Source organism: Ipomoea nil, unplaced genomic scaffold (assembly GCF_001879475.1).
Source record: "Ipomoea nil cultivar Tokyo-kokei standard unplaced genomic scaffold, Asagao_1.1 scaffold0317, whole genome shotgun sequence".
Taxonomy (NCBI): Eukaryota; Viridiplantae; Streptophyta; class Magnoliopsida; order Solanales; family Convolvulaceae; genus Ipomoea; species Ipomoea nil.
In genome coordinates, this window is record NW_017616745.1 from 3,516,631 (window position 1) to 3,535,160 (window position 18,530).

The 18,530-nt window shown below is 37.2% G+C and overlaps 2 protein-coding genes across 5 annotated transcripts; both read right to left on the reverse strand.

Moving 5' to 3' along the window:
• Window positions 1-1,217: 1,217 nt before the first annotated feature.
• LOC109169788 (transcription initiation factor IIF subunit alpha) lies at window positions 1,218-13,794 on the reverse strand. 4 transcript variants are annotated; one of them, XM_019318687.1, is made up of 11 exons: window positions 13,622-13,721; window positions 7,747-7,945; window positions 6,792-6,947; window positions 4,329-4,474; window positions 3,851-4,218; window positions 3,358-3,473; window positions 2,840-2,977; window positions 2,457-2,672; window positions 2,103-2,309; window positions 1,764-1,849; window positions 1,218-1,642 (listed from the first exon to the last, which is right to left on the reverse strand). In XM_019318687.1, exons 2-11 carry the CDS (start codon window positions 7,915-7,917, stop codon window positions 1,630-1,632), a joined length of 1,617 nt encoding a protein of 538 aa, XP_019174232.1. In that variant the 5' UTR covers window positions 7,918-7,945; window positions 13,622-13,721; the 3' UTR covers window positions 1,218-1,629. The 4 variants fall into 4 exon arrangements, with proteins under 4 accessions (XP_019174232.1, XP_019174239.1, XP_019174246.1 ...); XM_019318694.1 differs by lacking the exon at window positions 13,622-13,721 and adding an exon at window positions 8,030-8,134; XM_019318701.1 differs by lacking the exon at window positions 1,218-1,642 and having other exon boundaries at window positions 1,760-1,849.
• Window positions 12,392-17,923, reverse strand: LOC109165997. Its single transcript, XM_019314885.1, has 4 exons — window positions 15,095-17,923; window positions 14,871-14,996; window positions 12,646-12,843; window positions 12,392-12,481 (listed from the first exon to the last, which is right to left on the reverse strand). Exons 1-4 carry the CDS (start codon window positions 17,921-17,923, stop codon window positions 12,392-12,394), a joined length of 3,243 nt encoding a protein of 1,080 aa, XP_019170430.1.
• Window positions 17,924-18,530: the final 607 nt, after the last annotated feature.

Sequence of the window (18,530 nt, forward strand, 5' to 3'; positions counted from 1 at the left end):
GTCGCCAACTCCAAGACCCTTCTAGCGAAGAAAAAACGTCAATCCCCTAGAGTACAAATGTACAATGTACATCACACACACACACACACACACATATATATATATATATATATATATATATATATATATATATAGGAAAAGGATCAGGTGTGAGAATAACTTCTCATAAAGTTGTCCGATTGGATGCACATTAAATACACAAACAAAACACCTTAAAAACACAAATCACGCACTTTAAGCAAATAACAAAGCACATTAAGAACACAAATCACGCATCTAAGGTTTTAAAAATGGTTCACTTTAAGTTTCACATAACTGACGCACCCTTAAGCATACAAACTCACGCATCTTATATACAAAACTCACACACCTTACTCACAAAAATCATGCACCTTACATTTTTGACATAAATGTAAAAAATTACCAAAATGACACCGCATTTTTTATTTAATTTTGGTAATCTAAACATTGATTTAAGCAAAATCAATGGTTCTCCTTTCACCGCACCGGCACCCTCAACCGCACACGAACCCATATATATATATATATATATATATATATATATATATATATATATATATATATATATATATATATATTTATTTATTTATTTATTTATTTATATGGACCAATATCTCATACAAGAAACACATTACGCATCCACACATTGCCAAGTACTCCGTAGAAAGTAGAAACTAAATTGCATAGAAATAGGAAACAGTGAAACCCAAAAAAAAAAAAAAAAAAAAAAAAAAAAAAAAAAAAAGAGGAAAGTGTAAGAAAAGTACAAAGATTAAATTAAAATAAAGTGTGTATTTACAATATTTTCTTTAATTTAAGAAAAATTATTTTAAAATTTAAAAATTTTGAAAACAATTTGGAAACGTTTTATGAAATGTAAAAATACTAATCTAAACATTCGTAGATCCATTCTTTGGGAAAAGCAAAAGAGTATTTTTCACTATTAATCTTACTTCTCTAACATTTCAACTTATAGTCCTCCACTATCACCTTTTTTCCACTATTTATCCCTTAATTTTGAAAAACAAAACTCGCAAAAAGACTAAAAATGATAAGAATTCAAAATTGAAACAGTAATGGTGGGAAAAAAAATGATAAGCCAATTAGGTGAAAACAAGACCAGAAGTGAAAAAAACACAGGGAAAACTTAAGGATCAATGCAAGAGGAGAGAAATCAAACGGTACACAGCATTATGTTAGTTCCAGTTGAAAACTGAGATTAGTTAAGATAGGTATAAATGACCACCAGACAGGCTGAGGTTTATAACGTTAAGTATTAGTAGGGTGCCAAATTACATAGTAAGCTACAAAGGTGTACTTAACAAGAAAAGCACACAATGAAACAACCCACCGGCTGTGGGTACATTCCGATACACAGCTCATGACGAGCGGGGCAAGATTTTGTGGCCACTTTTACTGTCTAAACCAAAGTTACTTTCTTGTTTCTCCATTTCCGTTATAATCAATAATAAATTGTTTTTTTTTTTAAATAAAAAAAAAAAAGTAAAAAATAACTCACTACATCGCCCTCTTGCATTTTCAGCTAGTATCATCAGTGGAGGTTTGAGAATCCATCAAGTGAGGATCATTGTGTTGTTCATCATTGGCCTATGGGTTAGCCCTATCAGAGGAAGGATAAAACTGTCGTGTCATATAAAGATTCAAAACACTACGGTTGATTGATCATGCGACGTTATGGAAATAGGTAAAAAATATAGAAAAGAATAGACAAACTATTTCACCTCTCTCTCAACACTACATAGCTGGCCGTAGAGGTCTTCTGTATCCTGGATATTCTCCTCAGTACAGCAGCGAAAGTGTCCTTGTCCTGAATAAAAATCATCAAATCCAGTTATATAAAGGGTGGCTAAATGTTGACAACTACTACATGTTGTGATACAATCATACAGAATGTTGTGATATGCTAAATGTGGCTCTGTCGTGTTCATGTAACAGAATTTATCAAGCTGTGCATGATACATCATCTGTACAGACAACTACTACATTGACAGGTTCAGATGTCGATTCATTTGCAGGGAAAAAAAAAAAAAAAAGCCCTGATCAAGCAAAAAATGTCAGACCTCTCTACACTTCAGTCGTGATTTAAATTGGTTAACAAGGTCCTGAGTGGTGACTGATTTTTTCTGCAGCAGAACAGCTCTGATTTCATCTTCAGTGACAGGTCCAGTGGAAGGTGTTGAAGCAGTTTTCGCAGATGATGATGATGCACCCTTGGTTGCGCTATTCTTTGCAGCAGATGGAGCTTCTTCTTTCACAGACTTTGCATCCTGAAACTCAAAAATAAAAGAAGCCAATCCATTAAAATTGACAAATTCGTCTCATTCTAAAATAAAATAAGTTATCAACAGTCAACTCCTTAAGTTCATCAAGTTCAAATAAAATTTCACACAATCATAGTTCAGTTCATGGCATACAGTTTCCGTCTTGACTTTTTTCGATGGAGCACCATTTGCAGATTTTGGCTCATCTGCATTAGCTTTTCTTTTAGCCTTTGCTGACTTTGAACTTGAGGGGGTTGCCCGATTGGATCCGGAAGCAGGTGGTTTTGCAGGACTGCTGGTCTCAACCGGTTCCTCTTTAGGAGTATCTTTCAGCTTTGGAGCTAATACAGGTGATGAGAAATCTTCTTCCTGGAATTTTTTCCCATGGGAAGGAGGGTGGGTACAAAAGAAACCAAGTGTAAACTTTCAAAATGGAAGAATAAAAGGCCATCTGCAATAGGTAACTACATATGCACAATTACTGAGATGAAAAATGAAAATAGTTGTACTTGACAACCAAATAAATGCATTCTTACCTCTTCATCATCATCATCATCCTCTGCATCTGACTCATTCATCCCGTTAGCTTTCCCAAGGAGTTTCTTCAACTCTTTACCTGATTTGCTCAAACCCCCTCCTCCTTCTTCATCAGCTTCATCCTCATCCTCCTCATCCTAAAACAGAAGAAAGAAAGGTGAATATATGCTGCCAAATCATAAATAACATGACACAAGAGCCAGCATTGCCAGACAAAATCATTTGAAGAGCATAATAATAATACAGAATGGTGTTCTATGTTCCTAATCCCCAACTCCATTTATTAAATTTTGATACATCTAACAAGTATATAACCAAAACTCCAACAAAAACAATATTTCATATTAACTTATAACAAGATATGAAGTAGAGTGCAATCAGTGCATAGTAAAATGTTGGAAGTTTCTAGCGATAAGATTTAAGACATTTACAAGTGCCCTATCATGATGTGCATTATTAACTTAAGTATCATCAACAACCCATGAACATTAATTGCCCAACCAAGTGCACAACAAACCTGCTTAATTTCTGGAGGAGCAGGGATTTCAGGAGCCAAATCTTCCCTTTCCTCAGGATCATTTCCAACAGCTTCATCATCATCTGTAAATATCTCTTCATGCTCCCAATCATCACCTGGGGAAATATGTAAATAGAAGTTAGAACTCCGTAAGATGAAGCTATATATCAAATCAATGTTCACTTCGGAGTAGTAATTGTCGGGTATAAAGGAGCAATCTAAAACATCCGGCAATAGCAAGAAATTCATGTCCTCAACAAATAATATGTACGGAAAGTACAACCTTGTTTAAAACATCCCCATGTTGAAAGAGACAGAGGGATGGATGAATAAAGGGAATAAATAAACTAGTAAATTAGCAGGTATCTATCAGAACTCAGTGTGAAGAAAGGTGCATAACCTACAGAGTTAAGATGGACATAAGAGTCCGGTAAGGAGAACTAGAAGGTAAACTTAAAACAAATTGCCATATTTGAAACAAGAAGATTTTAACCTTTTTCAATATCATCATCATCCAGATCAAGATCACCACCTCTGGGTCCCTCCTCATCATCATCGCCACTTTTTTTGTTGAGTCCAATCCTATTTTTCCTTGCAGATTCATCTTCTTCATCTTCTTCTCCATGATCTGATGCATTGCCCTCCTCATCGTCACCAGATTTCTTGCGAGCCTTCCCACCACCACCTCCACTTTCCTTGTCATCAAACCTTTCAACTTCTCCAAAGGCAGCAGGTCCGTTATTTGCTGCTTTCATCATCCATCTTTGGTACCCATCAGCAGTTTTCCTTCTGTTTTTCATCTTCTCTTCTGCTTCTTCTAGAGTAAGCTGCTTGTATTGTGCAACTTTGTTGAAGTTGTACCTAAAGATTATTGGCAAGTTAATAATTCTAAACCTATATAAACCTAAAGTCATGTGCACTGTGTATCATAAATATAAGATATTGATAGCATAAGCATTAATCAAGTATACCAGGACCCAGCAGGAATGGCAACAAACTCTCTGCCCTGCAACATTAGTAGGTAATATGTTGCAGATTGTGCACCCTCAAGCTGACCAAGGTACTGAGACTGGCCTGTTTCATCCTCCAATAACCATGGTTTATTCTTGTACTTCTCCTGCAAAATGCAATCACTTGATGGTAAAGCTAGCCAGTTTACAATGAAAGATATAGGCCTTGAAAACCTGCAAATCACCAGATGAAAGATGAAAGATGTAAAAGTTTAACCGATATCCCCTGTCAACTTGAGCCAAAGTAAAACCCAATTGAGCTACAATACTCAATGGAAAAATTAAGAAGCTGCAGCAATGCTTAGGTATCTAGCTCTTCACTAAGTGCTCCAAGATATCTTAATGATGCCATAAGTTATTATATAATAACTTTTCTCACCTACCTGCCCAACCACAAAAGTAAAAGGGCAAAAGGTTGAAGGTTCTGCCAAGTAGCTAAATAACTTTTGTGCATTACATGAGTAATTGATCATTTTTATTCCATCAGGTAAACTTCATACAAACATTCTAGCCATTTGGTCCAGGACTATAGTTATTTACACCATTATATGACAATATTACATGGGCATGTCACCCTCAAGTGCAAGGAAAGAATGCTTGAATAACAAAGCAAATTAAGCTCTCTTGGCCACCTACCAAGTTGGACATACTTTTACAAGTCTAAAACAATCACAGTATGGATAAGCATATGTTGGGAAGGATTAATGGGTACTGTTCAACTCAACCAAGACTAGCTAACATAGTTGGGTGGCTAACACCTAAATGGATACCAAAGAAATTCTGAATCTATCATTAGCCCTTTAGGAATTGTATCCTTCTTAATAACTCAATCCAATTAAAGTTTCAATCTACCACATTCTCCTATAATCCTATTAGGACCATGTTGACAAGTTGTATAACTCTTTCTAGCAAAGTACATCCATAAGCATATACTGAACCACCTCCAGATCATCTCAATCAACTTTAACTTAATTAGCTCATGTAAGCAACACTTGTATTTTCAATAAACTAAGCATGTGTTTGGTTCAAACATTGGAATGGGATCAAATACTTGGTAATGGTAATGGGTTTAAGTAAGAGGAGTCACTTTGTTTGGTAGTAAATAGGAATTGGAATCAAAATAAATAAATAATAAATTAATTAAAATAAAAATAAATAAATAAATAAATATATAAATATATATAATACATATAGAATTAATTTCACTTTTGGTGCACAATTTTAAATTTTTTCAATTTTGGTGCCTAACTTTATTATTTTTTTTTATCAATTTTGGTCCTTCCGACCAAATTGACGGCAAAATGTTGCCGGATTTTATATTTTAGGAGCAAAATCATCATCCCAAGGAAAGATCTTCAATATCTAAACAAAAGAAAAATCATATTAAGAGAAAAAGAAGAGATCTTCAATCGTCGACACTATAAATCACATAGATCTGCGTCTAGTTTCTACCTGTCTTCCCCATTATTCTCATCGATCAAACACCTATAGATATGATACCCCTAAAATATAAAATCTGGCAACATTTCGCCGTCAATTTGGCCGAAGGACCAAAACTGATAAAAATAACAAAGTTAGCCACCACAATTGAAAAATTTTAAAGTTGAGCACCAAAAGTGATAGAACCTCAAAAGTCGTGGGACCAAAAATGAAATTAATTCCATATATATGTGTGTGTGTGTGTGTGTGTGTGTATATATATATATATATATATATATATATATATATATATATATATATATATATATATATATATATATATATTAAAATTCCATATTTAGTGCATGAACAATGGCCTTTTTATTTTTTTTCATTTTTTCTCCCTTATTTTTTATTCCATTCTTCAAAAGTAGAGGAGTAAGGGTAATGAGTTTTGCAATTACTAAAGGATTTGATTCCAATAGTAGGAAAACAAAAGTAGACAAACAAACATGGCAATGGGTATCAAAACCCATAGTAGGGTGCAAAAGTCTCCAACCAAACACTAACCATGGCCCTAATCCTTTGCAAATCCAGCAACCCCTCTTATTGCTTGTTTCCACTTTCCACCATTAAGTTTCTAGACAAGGTTTGGGGTTAAGGAAGAAGTCTCCAAGACACAGACATTAGGACTAGGCTATGCCCAATCAGCTCCCAGTGACCAAGGTTGCTTGGTAGTTTCTTTTCATATATTACAAATTGTAGGAATAGGCACAAATTACTACAATCTGAAAATGTGTATGTATAGGTAAGCAGGCATGAAACAGAAGATTTAGACACTTAATTGATTTCATTATACCAATAAACACACAGTACTATGATGAAAGTCATCTAGTTAACATGATAACAGTAGCAGCAATAACTAATAAACCATTAGCAGCTAATACAAAGACCAAAAGGGAAAAGATAAAACGTGAGGCATTTATATCCAAAAAATATCAATACCCGTAAAGTATCTGTTACTTGGCGTCCTAGCAGACCTTCTTTCTGCAGCGACCACTTGTTCTCATTCTTCTTCTTTGAAAAATTTGGCAACCCCGTCGGAAATCTCCCAATGAAATAATTCTTGTCGTTAGTAGAGCATGCTCGAACATTGTATTCCTATTTATACCACAATTTAAGGCCAAGGTTCAGTTTATAACTATCTAGTGCAAATAATTGCAGCAGCATGCAAGCAGGTCAGAAAATCACATATAGAAGGCTCATTTGCTAGGCAGTGACAGACACTGTAATCCTTCTGTTTGCCTCCAGATATTGGTATACAAATATGAGAAAGGGGAAATTAAATAACTCCGACGTATACATTTTTTTTCCAAAATTATTTAAAGGGAATGCAAAATTAACACATTACATAGTAAGAGAAGTTGATTAAAAGCTTGGATGGCCAAAGCACAATACGTCTTTGATACGCCAAGACTTCAAATGGTCATGAAATAAAACACTAACTTCTTCAACTTATTTATTTACTAAATTATATGGTAAACTAGTCTAGTTTCTATGCTATCCAGACCACAAATTACATGCAAATCCTTTACAACAGTTGAATTTTACTTCTAAATTATGATTATTATAATGCTATCCAACCCACAAATTACAAGGAAATCCTTCAAAACAACTGAAAAACTATAATCAAATTATTCATTCCAATAAATTAAACCCGGAGTATTATGGTGCGATAAGCAGGTGGTCATGATTCACTAATACAGTTAGAAAGATAGGCATGTTCCATGCCAGGAAATGTTAGCGGACTCTTCAAACACATATACCTAGCAGTTAAATTTCACTAAACCTTGAACAATTCATAAATCCTAATATAAACATAGTTCGATTGGAAAAACCAGAAACTCGTCAGATTTCTATGAACAAAAGAAAAAAAAAAAATCAGCAACGGAAGGCGAACCCGAATCAAGCGAGTGATTGGAGCGCCGCACTTGTTGCAGGTGCCGTGGTTCTCGGCCATGGTTTTGCCGCACGACACGCAGAGAGTCAAGTGCTTGCAGGCGCTTCCGTACAGCTCCGACGACGATCCGCAGCCGCTGCATGATGGCTTCAGAATCAAATCCGTGGACATTCTTCTCCGCCCTAAGCTCTCTTACCTTCTGCAAAATTCACAGTAAATTTATTAATAATTGATTGAATTTAGGATCAAATTTAAATTGCCAGTGAGGTTTATCAGATTTTACGGTTTCTTGTTGATTTCAGTTGGATTATTGAATTGATCAGAGACTTCGAAGGCTCTATTTATCTCCAGTAGTCCTGTGTCGAGAATAAATGGAAATCAAAGTGCGCGACTCCGTATAAATAGACCAATTGTTCAGTGTACGACGCCGTTTACGAAAATAAAGGGAAACCCCAACTTCGATCTAAAGTTGTTTGTTAATATGTGAGAATCCGTATAAATAGCACCAAGGGTACAAGGGTCCAGTATACGACGTCGTTTAAGAAAATAAAGGTAACACCCAATTTAGTGCTTAAACTTCTCTTAAAAAGTTGAATCCTCAACTCCAATAGCCTTCCACACTTTGTTCAGACAGAGCATTTAAGCTCGTGCAGACAAATAAAAAGTTACTTTAAGTTATTCAAAGGGTTGCAGTTTTCATCCTTGATCTAACATCTAATGTTATATCTAACTAGTATTTTTGCCTGTGCGATGCACAGAATGGATTTGTTGTAATATATTAAGAATATTTTGATCGATATATAATTATTGAAATTAGAACATCAAATATTATATAATGTAATTGAAGATATAGTTTGGATCGTTTATATGTGATGATGTTATCATTGCTTGATGAGCAAATAATTGCTCAAATTAATAGCTAGTGTGTAAATGTATGCATTGGGTGCTGTAACTTTGAAGATTTTATTTATCATTGTTTAGTATTTTTATAAATTAGGCAAACGTGCTCGTTCGTTAACAACTCACTTATAAGAATGAACTGTTGTCCTAATTCATTTGTATGAATTTTTTTTTTTTTTTTGTCTAGATATATAGCAATTTTGCCATTTAAAAAAAAAAACATAATATCACCGATTGTATTTATACATTATTGAAACCTCATTGTAGACGACATTAGTAATAGCAACACAATCTTGTCCATTTTCGTCTATAGTTTTTTTTTTTGGGAATAAGGGAAGGGGATGACCCTGGCGGTCAGTTGCTTCTGCCGGTAGCAAAGGACCAAATGCACTCATCACTTAGGATGTCTCTCACCTCCTCTGGGGGTGTGTACAGTTCTATCCACTCGCATGATCTTCTCGGGGCAATTTTTGCAAGGCTATCCGCCACTTGGTTGAATTCACGAGGAGTATGCTCAAGTGTAATCTCCCACTCTTTCACCAGACAAGCTTTACATAGTCTAGTAATGTCACCACATGGTCCTAGGGGCTCAGGTCCGCTTTTAATCCATTGGATCGCTGTTAGGGAGTCACTAAAGATGTGTATTTTCTTAACTCCTTTATCCCACGCCCACTGCAGTGCTATAAGAACGGTGGCAAGCACTCCTTCTGTTGCACTGGAGGTCCGAGATAGACAGCTGAAACCACCAATCCACTCCCCTCGCTGATTACGAAGCACCCCTCCACATCCTGTGATTTCATTCGGGCTGGTGAAAGTAGCATCCGTGTGCAAATACATCCAATCTTCATGGCCTGTAGTCACGATCTTCGGCCGCATGTTCTTCACCTCCACAGCTTTGCTCCGAGCAAAGGCTCGCAGTCTCTCTTTATTCTGCTCTTGTAACCATCTGATCTTGTCTCTTTTCTCCCAGCTTTCATTCCTGAAAGCCAGGTTGCACCTCCATCTCCATATCCACCAGACTACTAACGCAAAGAGTCCACTCCAGTCACCTTCTTTATGGTTCTTCATTCGCCCTGAAATATTCATGAACAGCCAGGAGTCAAAATCCATATTAAAGAAATTTTTACAGGCCCCTCTAGGTAAGAAAACTCCCCAGATTTCCATTGCCTTTGTGCAGTTCCTGATGCAGTGTGCCACGTCTTCTTCTTGTTCATCGCAACCTGGGCAGCGGGAGTCCATTGAGAAGCTCCTCCTACGCCTTTCTCCATTTGTCATGATTCTTTTGTTCTTGACAAGCCAAAGAAACAAACAAATCTTGTTAGGTGCTCGTAATTTCCAAATCTTTTTCCAGCCAATATCGTTACCCATGTCGTCAGTTTTCATGGCAAGATCGTAAGCTGAGGAAACTGAGAACCGACCGCTACTTTCTTTGCTCCAGTAGATCTTTTCCTTCCCGTCATTTCTGGTGCGTAAACCTTCAGCAAGAATATCCTTTACCTTACAGATACCTCTCCACAGATTTGAACTTCCAGGTTTCCATGTGAAGTCGGGCATATAGTCGTTACTTCGGATATATTTGGCTTTCATGGTTCTTGCCCACAGGCTATCGCTCTCATTAATTAATCGCCTTCCCATTTTAGCAAGAAAGGCTAAATTCATTTGGTGGATATGCCTTAATCCAAGCCCGCCCTTGCTCTTTGGCAGTACTACATTCTCCCATTTAACCATATAAACACCCTTTCCCCACACAAAGTTACGAATCCTCTTCTCGATTTCATCACAAACTCCTTTCGGTAGCAGCATAGATTGCATCATGTAGTATGGGGTTGCACTTAATACACTCTGTGCAAGGATCACCCGACCTGCTAGAGTTAGATTTTTTCCTTTCCACCCTTCAAGTCTTGAGTTGATTATTTCCATGAGCGGTGTAAATAGATTGGTTGTAACCCTTCCATGGATGGAGGGGACACCCAAGTATCTGCCCAAATTCGTCGTGCTTTGGATCCCAGCAAGCATCGTTAGCCTCTCAGCGAGTTCGTAGTCCACATTCTTGGAGAAATGAATTTGCGATTTCTGAAGGCTCACTCTTTGCCCCGACATTGTTTCAAAGATGTTGAGGGTGTTCTTGAGAACCAACATTTGATCTTCAGAAGCCTCTGCAATTAAAACCATGTCATCAGCAAATAAAAGATGTGAGAGTTCAGGCCCATACCTAGATAGCTTAACACCCCTCCATCTCTTCAGTCCATTAGGATGGGTGACTCGGTGAAAATATATAATCGTAGAATATCAGTCAATTAGTGATCCTTTTATATTTTCAGTCAATTAGTAATATCACATTCATTTTCAGCCAATTATTCTTTTTATTTTCAGTCAATTAGAATATCATATGCTGTTATATTTTCGTTCCATTTTTAATTTACCTTTACTTGATGATGTAGAATATTATTATTGAAATATTTTTTTTTCATTTTTAATTTACCTTTACTTATGATGTATAATATTATTATTCAAATATTTTCCTTCTATTTTTTATTTTGTTCCATGGTTTAAAATTGTAAAAGATTTATGATATAATTGTGGTTTTGTTTTATAGATATGGTTTCTATTACACCGTAATGTTAGTGTTATAACTAAGTATTCACTTTAATCTCTTATGTAACATTTATATATCTATCAAATAACTAAATTTCTAAAGAAATTAATAAACAATTTGCATTGTATGAACAATTGCTTCAATAACACTTAAGTTGAATAACTTTCATTTTTGCTACCATAAATTACTTCAATTCGATTAAACATATTTATGCCTTTGAGTGCAAATTTTTGTCCTTCAAATACACATGTTTATCCTTGAAGTGTATATTTTTGTGTCTCCAAGTGCACAATTATGGACGCGTGTTTCTCATATGTTGTATTATGGACGAGTGTTTATCATTTATTCATTTTTCTTTTAAGAAAAATTATTTTAAAAACAATTTTGAAACGTTTTATGAAATGTAAAAATACTAATCTAAACATTCGTAGATCCATTCTTTGGGAAAAGGAAAAGAGTATATTAATCTTTTTTTACTTTTGTAACATTTCACCTTATAATCCTCAACTATCAACCTTTTTCCACTATTTATCCCTTAATTTTGATTTTTTTTAATCTTTTAAATCATTCCTGCTAGTTTTACAACCAAACATCACTTGTGTGCACATGTTGATTTCAAGTTAAAAAAAAAAAAAAAAATGATAGGCCAAGACTAAAGGTGAAAACACGACCAAAAGTGAAAAAAAAAAAAAAAAAAAAAAAAAAAAAAAAACAAACAAACAAACTCAGGGAAAACTTAAGGATCAATGCAAGAGGAAAGGAATCAAACGGTACACAGCATTATGTTAGTTCCAGTTCAAAACTGAGATTAGTTAAGATAGGTATAATTGTATAAATGACCACCAGACAGGCTAAGGTTTATGACGTTAAGTATTAGTAATCAATAATAAATTGTTTTAAAATAATAATAATAATAATAACTAACTACATCACCCTCTTGCAATTTCGGCCAGTATCATCAGTGGAGGTTGGAGAGTCCATCAAGTGAGGATCATTGTGTTGTTCATCATTGACCTATTGGTTAGCCCTAGCCCTATCAGAGGAAGGAGAAAAGTGTCGTGTCATATAAAGATTCAACACTACAGCTGATTGATCATGCGACGTTATGGAATAGGTAAAAAAAATACAGAAAAGAATAGACAAACTATTTCACCTCTCGCTCAACACTACATAGATGCCCGTATTGGTCGCTTCTATCCTGGATATTCTCCTCAGTGCAGCAGCGAAAGTGTTCTTGTCCTGAATAAAAATCATCAAACCCAGTTATATAAAGGGTGGAAAGCGTGCAGTGTCGTGTTCATGTAACACAATTTATCAAGCTGTGCATGATGCATCATCTGGACAGACAACTACTACATTGACAGGTTCAGATATCGATTCATTTGCAGAAAAAAATGTCAGACCTCTCTAGACTTTAGTCGTGATATAAATTGGTTAACAAGGTCCTGAGTGGTGACTGGTTTTTCCTGCAGCAGAACAGCTCTGATTTCATCTTCAGTGACGGGTCCAGTGGAAGGTGTGGAATTAGTTTCCGAAGATGATGATGATGCACCCTCGGTTACGCTATTTGCAGCAGATGGAACTTCTTCAACAGTCAACTCCTTAAGTTCAAAAAAAATTTCACACAATCAAAATTAACACATTACATAGTAAGAGAAGTTGATTAAAAGCTTGGATGGCTAAAACACAATACTCTTTGATTCGCCAAGACTTCAAATCAAATGGTCATGAAATAAAACACAAACTTCTTCAACTTATTTATTTACTAAATTATATGGTAAACTAGTCTAGTTTCTATGCTATCCAGACCACAAATTACATGCAAATCCTTTACAACAGTTGAATTTTACCTCTAAATTATGCCACATTAGTGACTATTAATTATTATAATGCTATCCAACCCACAAATTACAAGGATATCCTTCAAAACAACTGAAAAACTATAATCAATTTATTCATTCCAATAAATTAAACCAGAGTATTATGGTGGTCATGATTCACTAATACAGTTAGATAGATAGGTATGTTCCATGCCAGGAAATGTTAGCGGACTCTTCAAAGTTCAAACACATATACCTAGCAGTTAAATTTCACTAACCTTTGAACAAATCACAAATCCTAATATAAACATAGTTCGATTGGAAAATCCAGAAACTCGTCAGATTTATATGAACAAAAAAAAAAAAAAAAATTTGAACGGCGAACCCCAATCAAGCGAGTGATTTGAGCGCCGCTGCATGATGGCTTCATAATCGAATCCGTGGACTTTCTTCTCCGCCCTAAACTTCTTACCTTCTGCAAAATTCACTGTAAATGTATTAATAATTGATTGAATTTAGGATCAGATTTAAATTGCCAGCTAAGTTTATCAGATTTTACGGTTTGTTGTTAATTTCAGTCGGATTATTGATTTGATCAGAGACTTCGAAGGCTCTATTTATCTCCAGTAGTCCTGTGTCGAGAATAAATGGAAATCAAAGTGCGCGACTCCGTATAAATATACCAATTGTTCAGTGTACGACGCCGTTTACGAAAATAAAGGAAAACCCCAACTTCGATACTAAACTCCTACGAGCTGTTTGGTTGGAGATAGTTTAGGTGTAGTTGAATTGCAATTCTGCGAAAATCACAATTACGTTGTTTGGTTGGAGAGAATTGCAATTCCCTCCAAATGCTAAATTACAATTCCGGACTCCCCCTAGGAATTGTAATTCAGTGTTGAATTGGAGATTGGAAAGACATTTTTGTCCCTGAAGGTATTATTATTATTAGTACATGAGGGCATTTCAGTCATTGTATCACTTATTTCATTTCAATTCCCTGTAATCTTATTTTGCATACCAAACACTGTAATTTGAATTCCTAATTTATTCCTACCTTATTCTTTTCCCACCAAATTACAATTCATTTCCACCCTAATTCATTCCTTCCAATCAAACGGCTTGCTAAAGTTGTTAATGTGTGAGAATCCGTATAAATAACACCAAGGGTCAAAGGGTTCAGTATACGACGTCGTTTAATAAAATAAAGGTAAAATCCAATTTTGGTCCAAGTGTTGTTGTTGGTTAATTGTTTTTTCGTCACTAATTACTTCATGAGTTGTTATACCATGGACCAGGGTCCACTTTCAAGGTGAATCCTGATCCTAAACGACGTATAAATTATGTACTTTAGTAGTGGAATTGTGAACTTCTATAATATAAATTGTGCTTCTATATCAAAACATAAGAAATTAGTGAAAACAATATAGGATCATCAAATCCTAATATGTTAATATTGTATGACTGCAATATTTGAAATGAACTTGTGAATACAAAATAAGGTAATCAATTACATATATGTTAACATTGTGTGTTCGTAATATACAAATTATGAATTTTTAAAAGGTAAATTGTGAATATTTAGTTTATTAATTGTGAACATTTAGTATGTAAATTGTGAATATTTGGATCCGAGCCCACTTTTTTCGGGTCCACAAAATAATTTGCTTTACTTCATATGCTCGATTAGTCCTTAAGCTATTCAAACGGTTGCAGTTTTCATCCTTCATCTAACATCTAATGTTTTTTTTTTTGGAAAACAGAACTCAATTCATTAAATCAGCATCAAGAAACGGAACAAGAGAGACGGGCGGACCATCTAACCATTCCCCCGGACCTGTCACAGAAACGGCACCCCTAGCTAAAGCATGAGCTACAAGATTCGCAGATCGTTTTACAAAAGCAAAGTTGACCCCGTTTATCAGTGAGGCAACCTGACGTACATCATCAATCAAAAAACCAAAAGCAGAAAAGAAAGATACAGCATTTAGCGCATTAAAACATAACTGGGAATCAGTCTCCACATCAACACCTCCCATTCCCGTACTACGAAGCCAAGACAAAGCCTCCCGCATGCACATGACCTCTGCCTCAACCACCGTATACTGTCCACTTGCATGCTCTTCGCCGCGAGAAAACCCCCTCCGTCATCACGCAAAACCCACCCCAATCCCATAACATTTCGACTAGCATCCAATGCCGCATCACAGTTTAGCTTTATTCTGCCCGTTCCTGGCCGTGCCCATGTCTCCCGACCAGCAGACCCACTTCGCACACCACCACTATCCACTTGTACAGCCCTCCAATTCTCCCAGTAAGTGACCGCCTCACGCAGCACCACAGCAGCATTAAATTGCACCCCACTCCACACTGTTGCATTTCGACTCTTCCACACAGCCCAACATATCATAACAAATTTAGGCAACAAATCGTCTTTTAGGTGCGCTATCTGTTCGAAGAACCATTGTACAATAGAGCCGTGATCATGTGTCAAAACCGGCAACCCGGCCGCACCCCACAACACACGTACATGGTAGCAATCACGAAACATATGAGCATTCGTTTCATCAACGGTACCACACATATGGCAGATAACCATACATGCAACACGTTTTCGAGCTAAAGCTTCTCTCGTTGGTAGGACATCCTTCGCTAGCTGCCAGGCAAACACACGTACTTTCGGAGGTACCTGCAAGTGCCAAATGCGGTTCCAATCATAATCAGTTTGTACCTCCCTCGTGAGTAATCTATAACATGATTTCACAGTATAGGCCCCTTTAGAATCCCCCTTCCAAACCCAGGCATCCATAGGTCGGCGAATACTTAACGGGGTATTTAGTATGTAGGCTGCATCCCGTGCATTAAAAACATCCATCACACAATCACGATCCCATGCAGTCCCCGCCATATTCATCAACGAACTCACTGGTGCGTCACTCACAGTATCATGTAACTGGGTGGTCACATATGGATTTTCTGCCTGCACTAGCCACGGGTCCCTCCCAATTTTAGTGGAGCGTCCATCACCAATACTCCGCTGATACCACCATTTAACCGCCTCGTTCGCCTCCACAATACTCCGCCAAACATACGAGGGATTGTGGCCCACCTCCGCATTCATCAGATGACAATTCGGATAGTATCTACTCTTATAGACCCGAGCAACTAACGAGTCCGGCCTCGTTAATAACCTCCAGGCTTGCTTACCCAGAAGTGCAAGATTCATCTCCCGCAATGTCCGAAACCCCAATCCACCCTTAGCCTTAGGAACACACATTGCTTTCCACGACCTCCAACGGATCCCCGATGTACCCACGACTTTGCCGGTCCACCAATATCTATTGAGAATAACCTCTATCTCCCTGCACAAAGACACAGGCAAAGCGAAAACCATCATAGCATAACTTGGCAAGGCCTGCAAAACATTCTTCAACAACACCTCACGCCCGGCCCTAGATAAAAACCGTGTGTTCCACCCCCGCACCCTTGCTAGAATACGCTCCTTTAAAAAGCCCAGAATTGCTCTTTTACCCCGCCCTACCATCGAAGGCAATCCTAGATACCTCCCCGAAGTATCCCCCTGCTGCACCCCAAGGACATTCTCAACCGCATTCCTGCTCCCCTGATCTGTATTGGCACTGAAACACACCTGGGACTTTTCATAATTAACTAGCTGGCCAGAGGCCCCAGCATACAAATCCAAAACCTGTTTCATATGTGTACTCTCCTCCGAATTTGCACGCAAAAAAAGAAAACAGTCATCCGCAAATAGCAGATGAGAAATTGGTGGAGCTCCCCTCGCAACCCTTACCCCATGCAACATCCCCCGCCTCATCCGATTTTCTATTAAAAAACTCAACCCCTCCACCACCATCAAAAACAAGTATGGCGATAGCGGATCCCCTTGCCGTAAACCCCGCCCTGGCACAATGGGCCCCAACTGCCTCGGCTCATATAAAATGTGATACTGCACCCCACATACCGTTTCCATTATTATATCAACCCATCTCGCACTGAACCCCAACTTCAACATAACAGCCCGTAAAAATCGCCATTCGACCCTGTCATAGGCCTTGCTCATATCTACCTTCAGTGCCGCCACCCCTACCATCCCCTGTGTCTTTCGTTTTAAATAATGATGGGCTTCAAATGCCAGCAATATGTTGTCCGTAATTAAACGCCCGGGCACAAACGCACTTTGTGCTCTAGATATAACCTTATCCAACAATGGTCTCAGCCTGTTCGCGCAAACCTTTGCAGCAATTTTGTATAGAACGTTGCACAACGCGATGAGGCGTAAATCCTTCATAGAACTAGGCTCCGGTTTCTTTGGAATCAGAACTATTAAAGTCTCATTTGCTCTAGCGGGTAACCTTGCCGTTTCCAGAAACTGCTGGCAAAACCGAGTTACCTCCCCTCCCACTGTCGGCCAAAAATGCTGAAAAAACCCCGGTCCAAAGCCATCTGGCCCCGGGGACTTGTCTGGGTGCATTGCAAAAACCGCCTCGCGTACCTCCTCAACACTCACAGCCCTTTCTAAAACCGCATTGTCCCGCGCTGTTATTCCAGCTCCCAGACACACAACCACCTCATCCACATCCCCCGGCTGCGAAGTAAACAAGCCTTTATAATAGTCGACCATCACCCCCCCAACCTCGTCCACCCCCACTGCCACTGTACCATCATCTCTAGTCAGCTGAGCGACCCGATTCCGCCTTCTCCGTGTCCTAACTGAATTATGAAAATACTTGGAATTCAAGTCCCCGTCTACCCACCAATGCTCTTTAGCCCTTTGCCGCCAATACACATGTTGCTGCTCCAACAGAGCTAACCATTCACGCTCTACTCGATCGTACTCCATACAGCTCACGGCATCACCACGCGGCCTCAGTACCTCCAACCGCCTTCTACACCTGTCAATCCGCCATTGGAAATCCCTATTATAAGTACGGCCCCAGCGACTAATATCCCGACCACACAACTGTATCCTATTAATCCGTATCTAATATGGTTTCTATTACCCCGTAATGTTAATGTTAGAACTAATAATTCACTTTAATCTCTTATGTAACAATTATATATCTAACAATTTTTTTTGATAAATACAAAAATCAATATGAAATCCTCATCTTTGCTAATTTACAAAAATCAATATGGAATCCTCACCCAAATATTTTGTTTTGATTTGTTTTTCAAAGATCAATCCATGACATTTTAGGAAATCAAATTTGGATAATCCAAATAAAAAAACGAACGCATAAGATTAGTCATCACTTAAAGATGAGTCTTCATTTGATTCTTAATATCTCTCTCTCTCTCATATATATATATATATATATATATATATATATATATATATATATATATATATATATATATATATATATATATATATATATATATATATATATATAATGCACAACAAACTGAGTACGAAAAATTAAATCCATTGCATAAAATTAAATCAC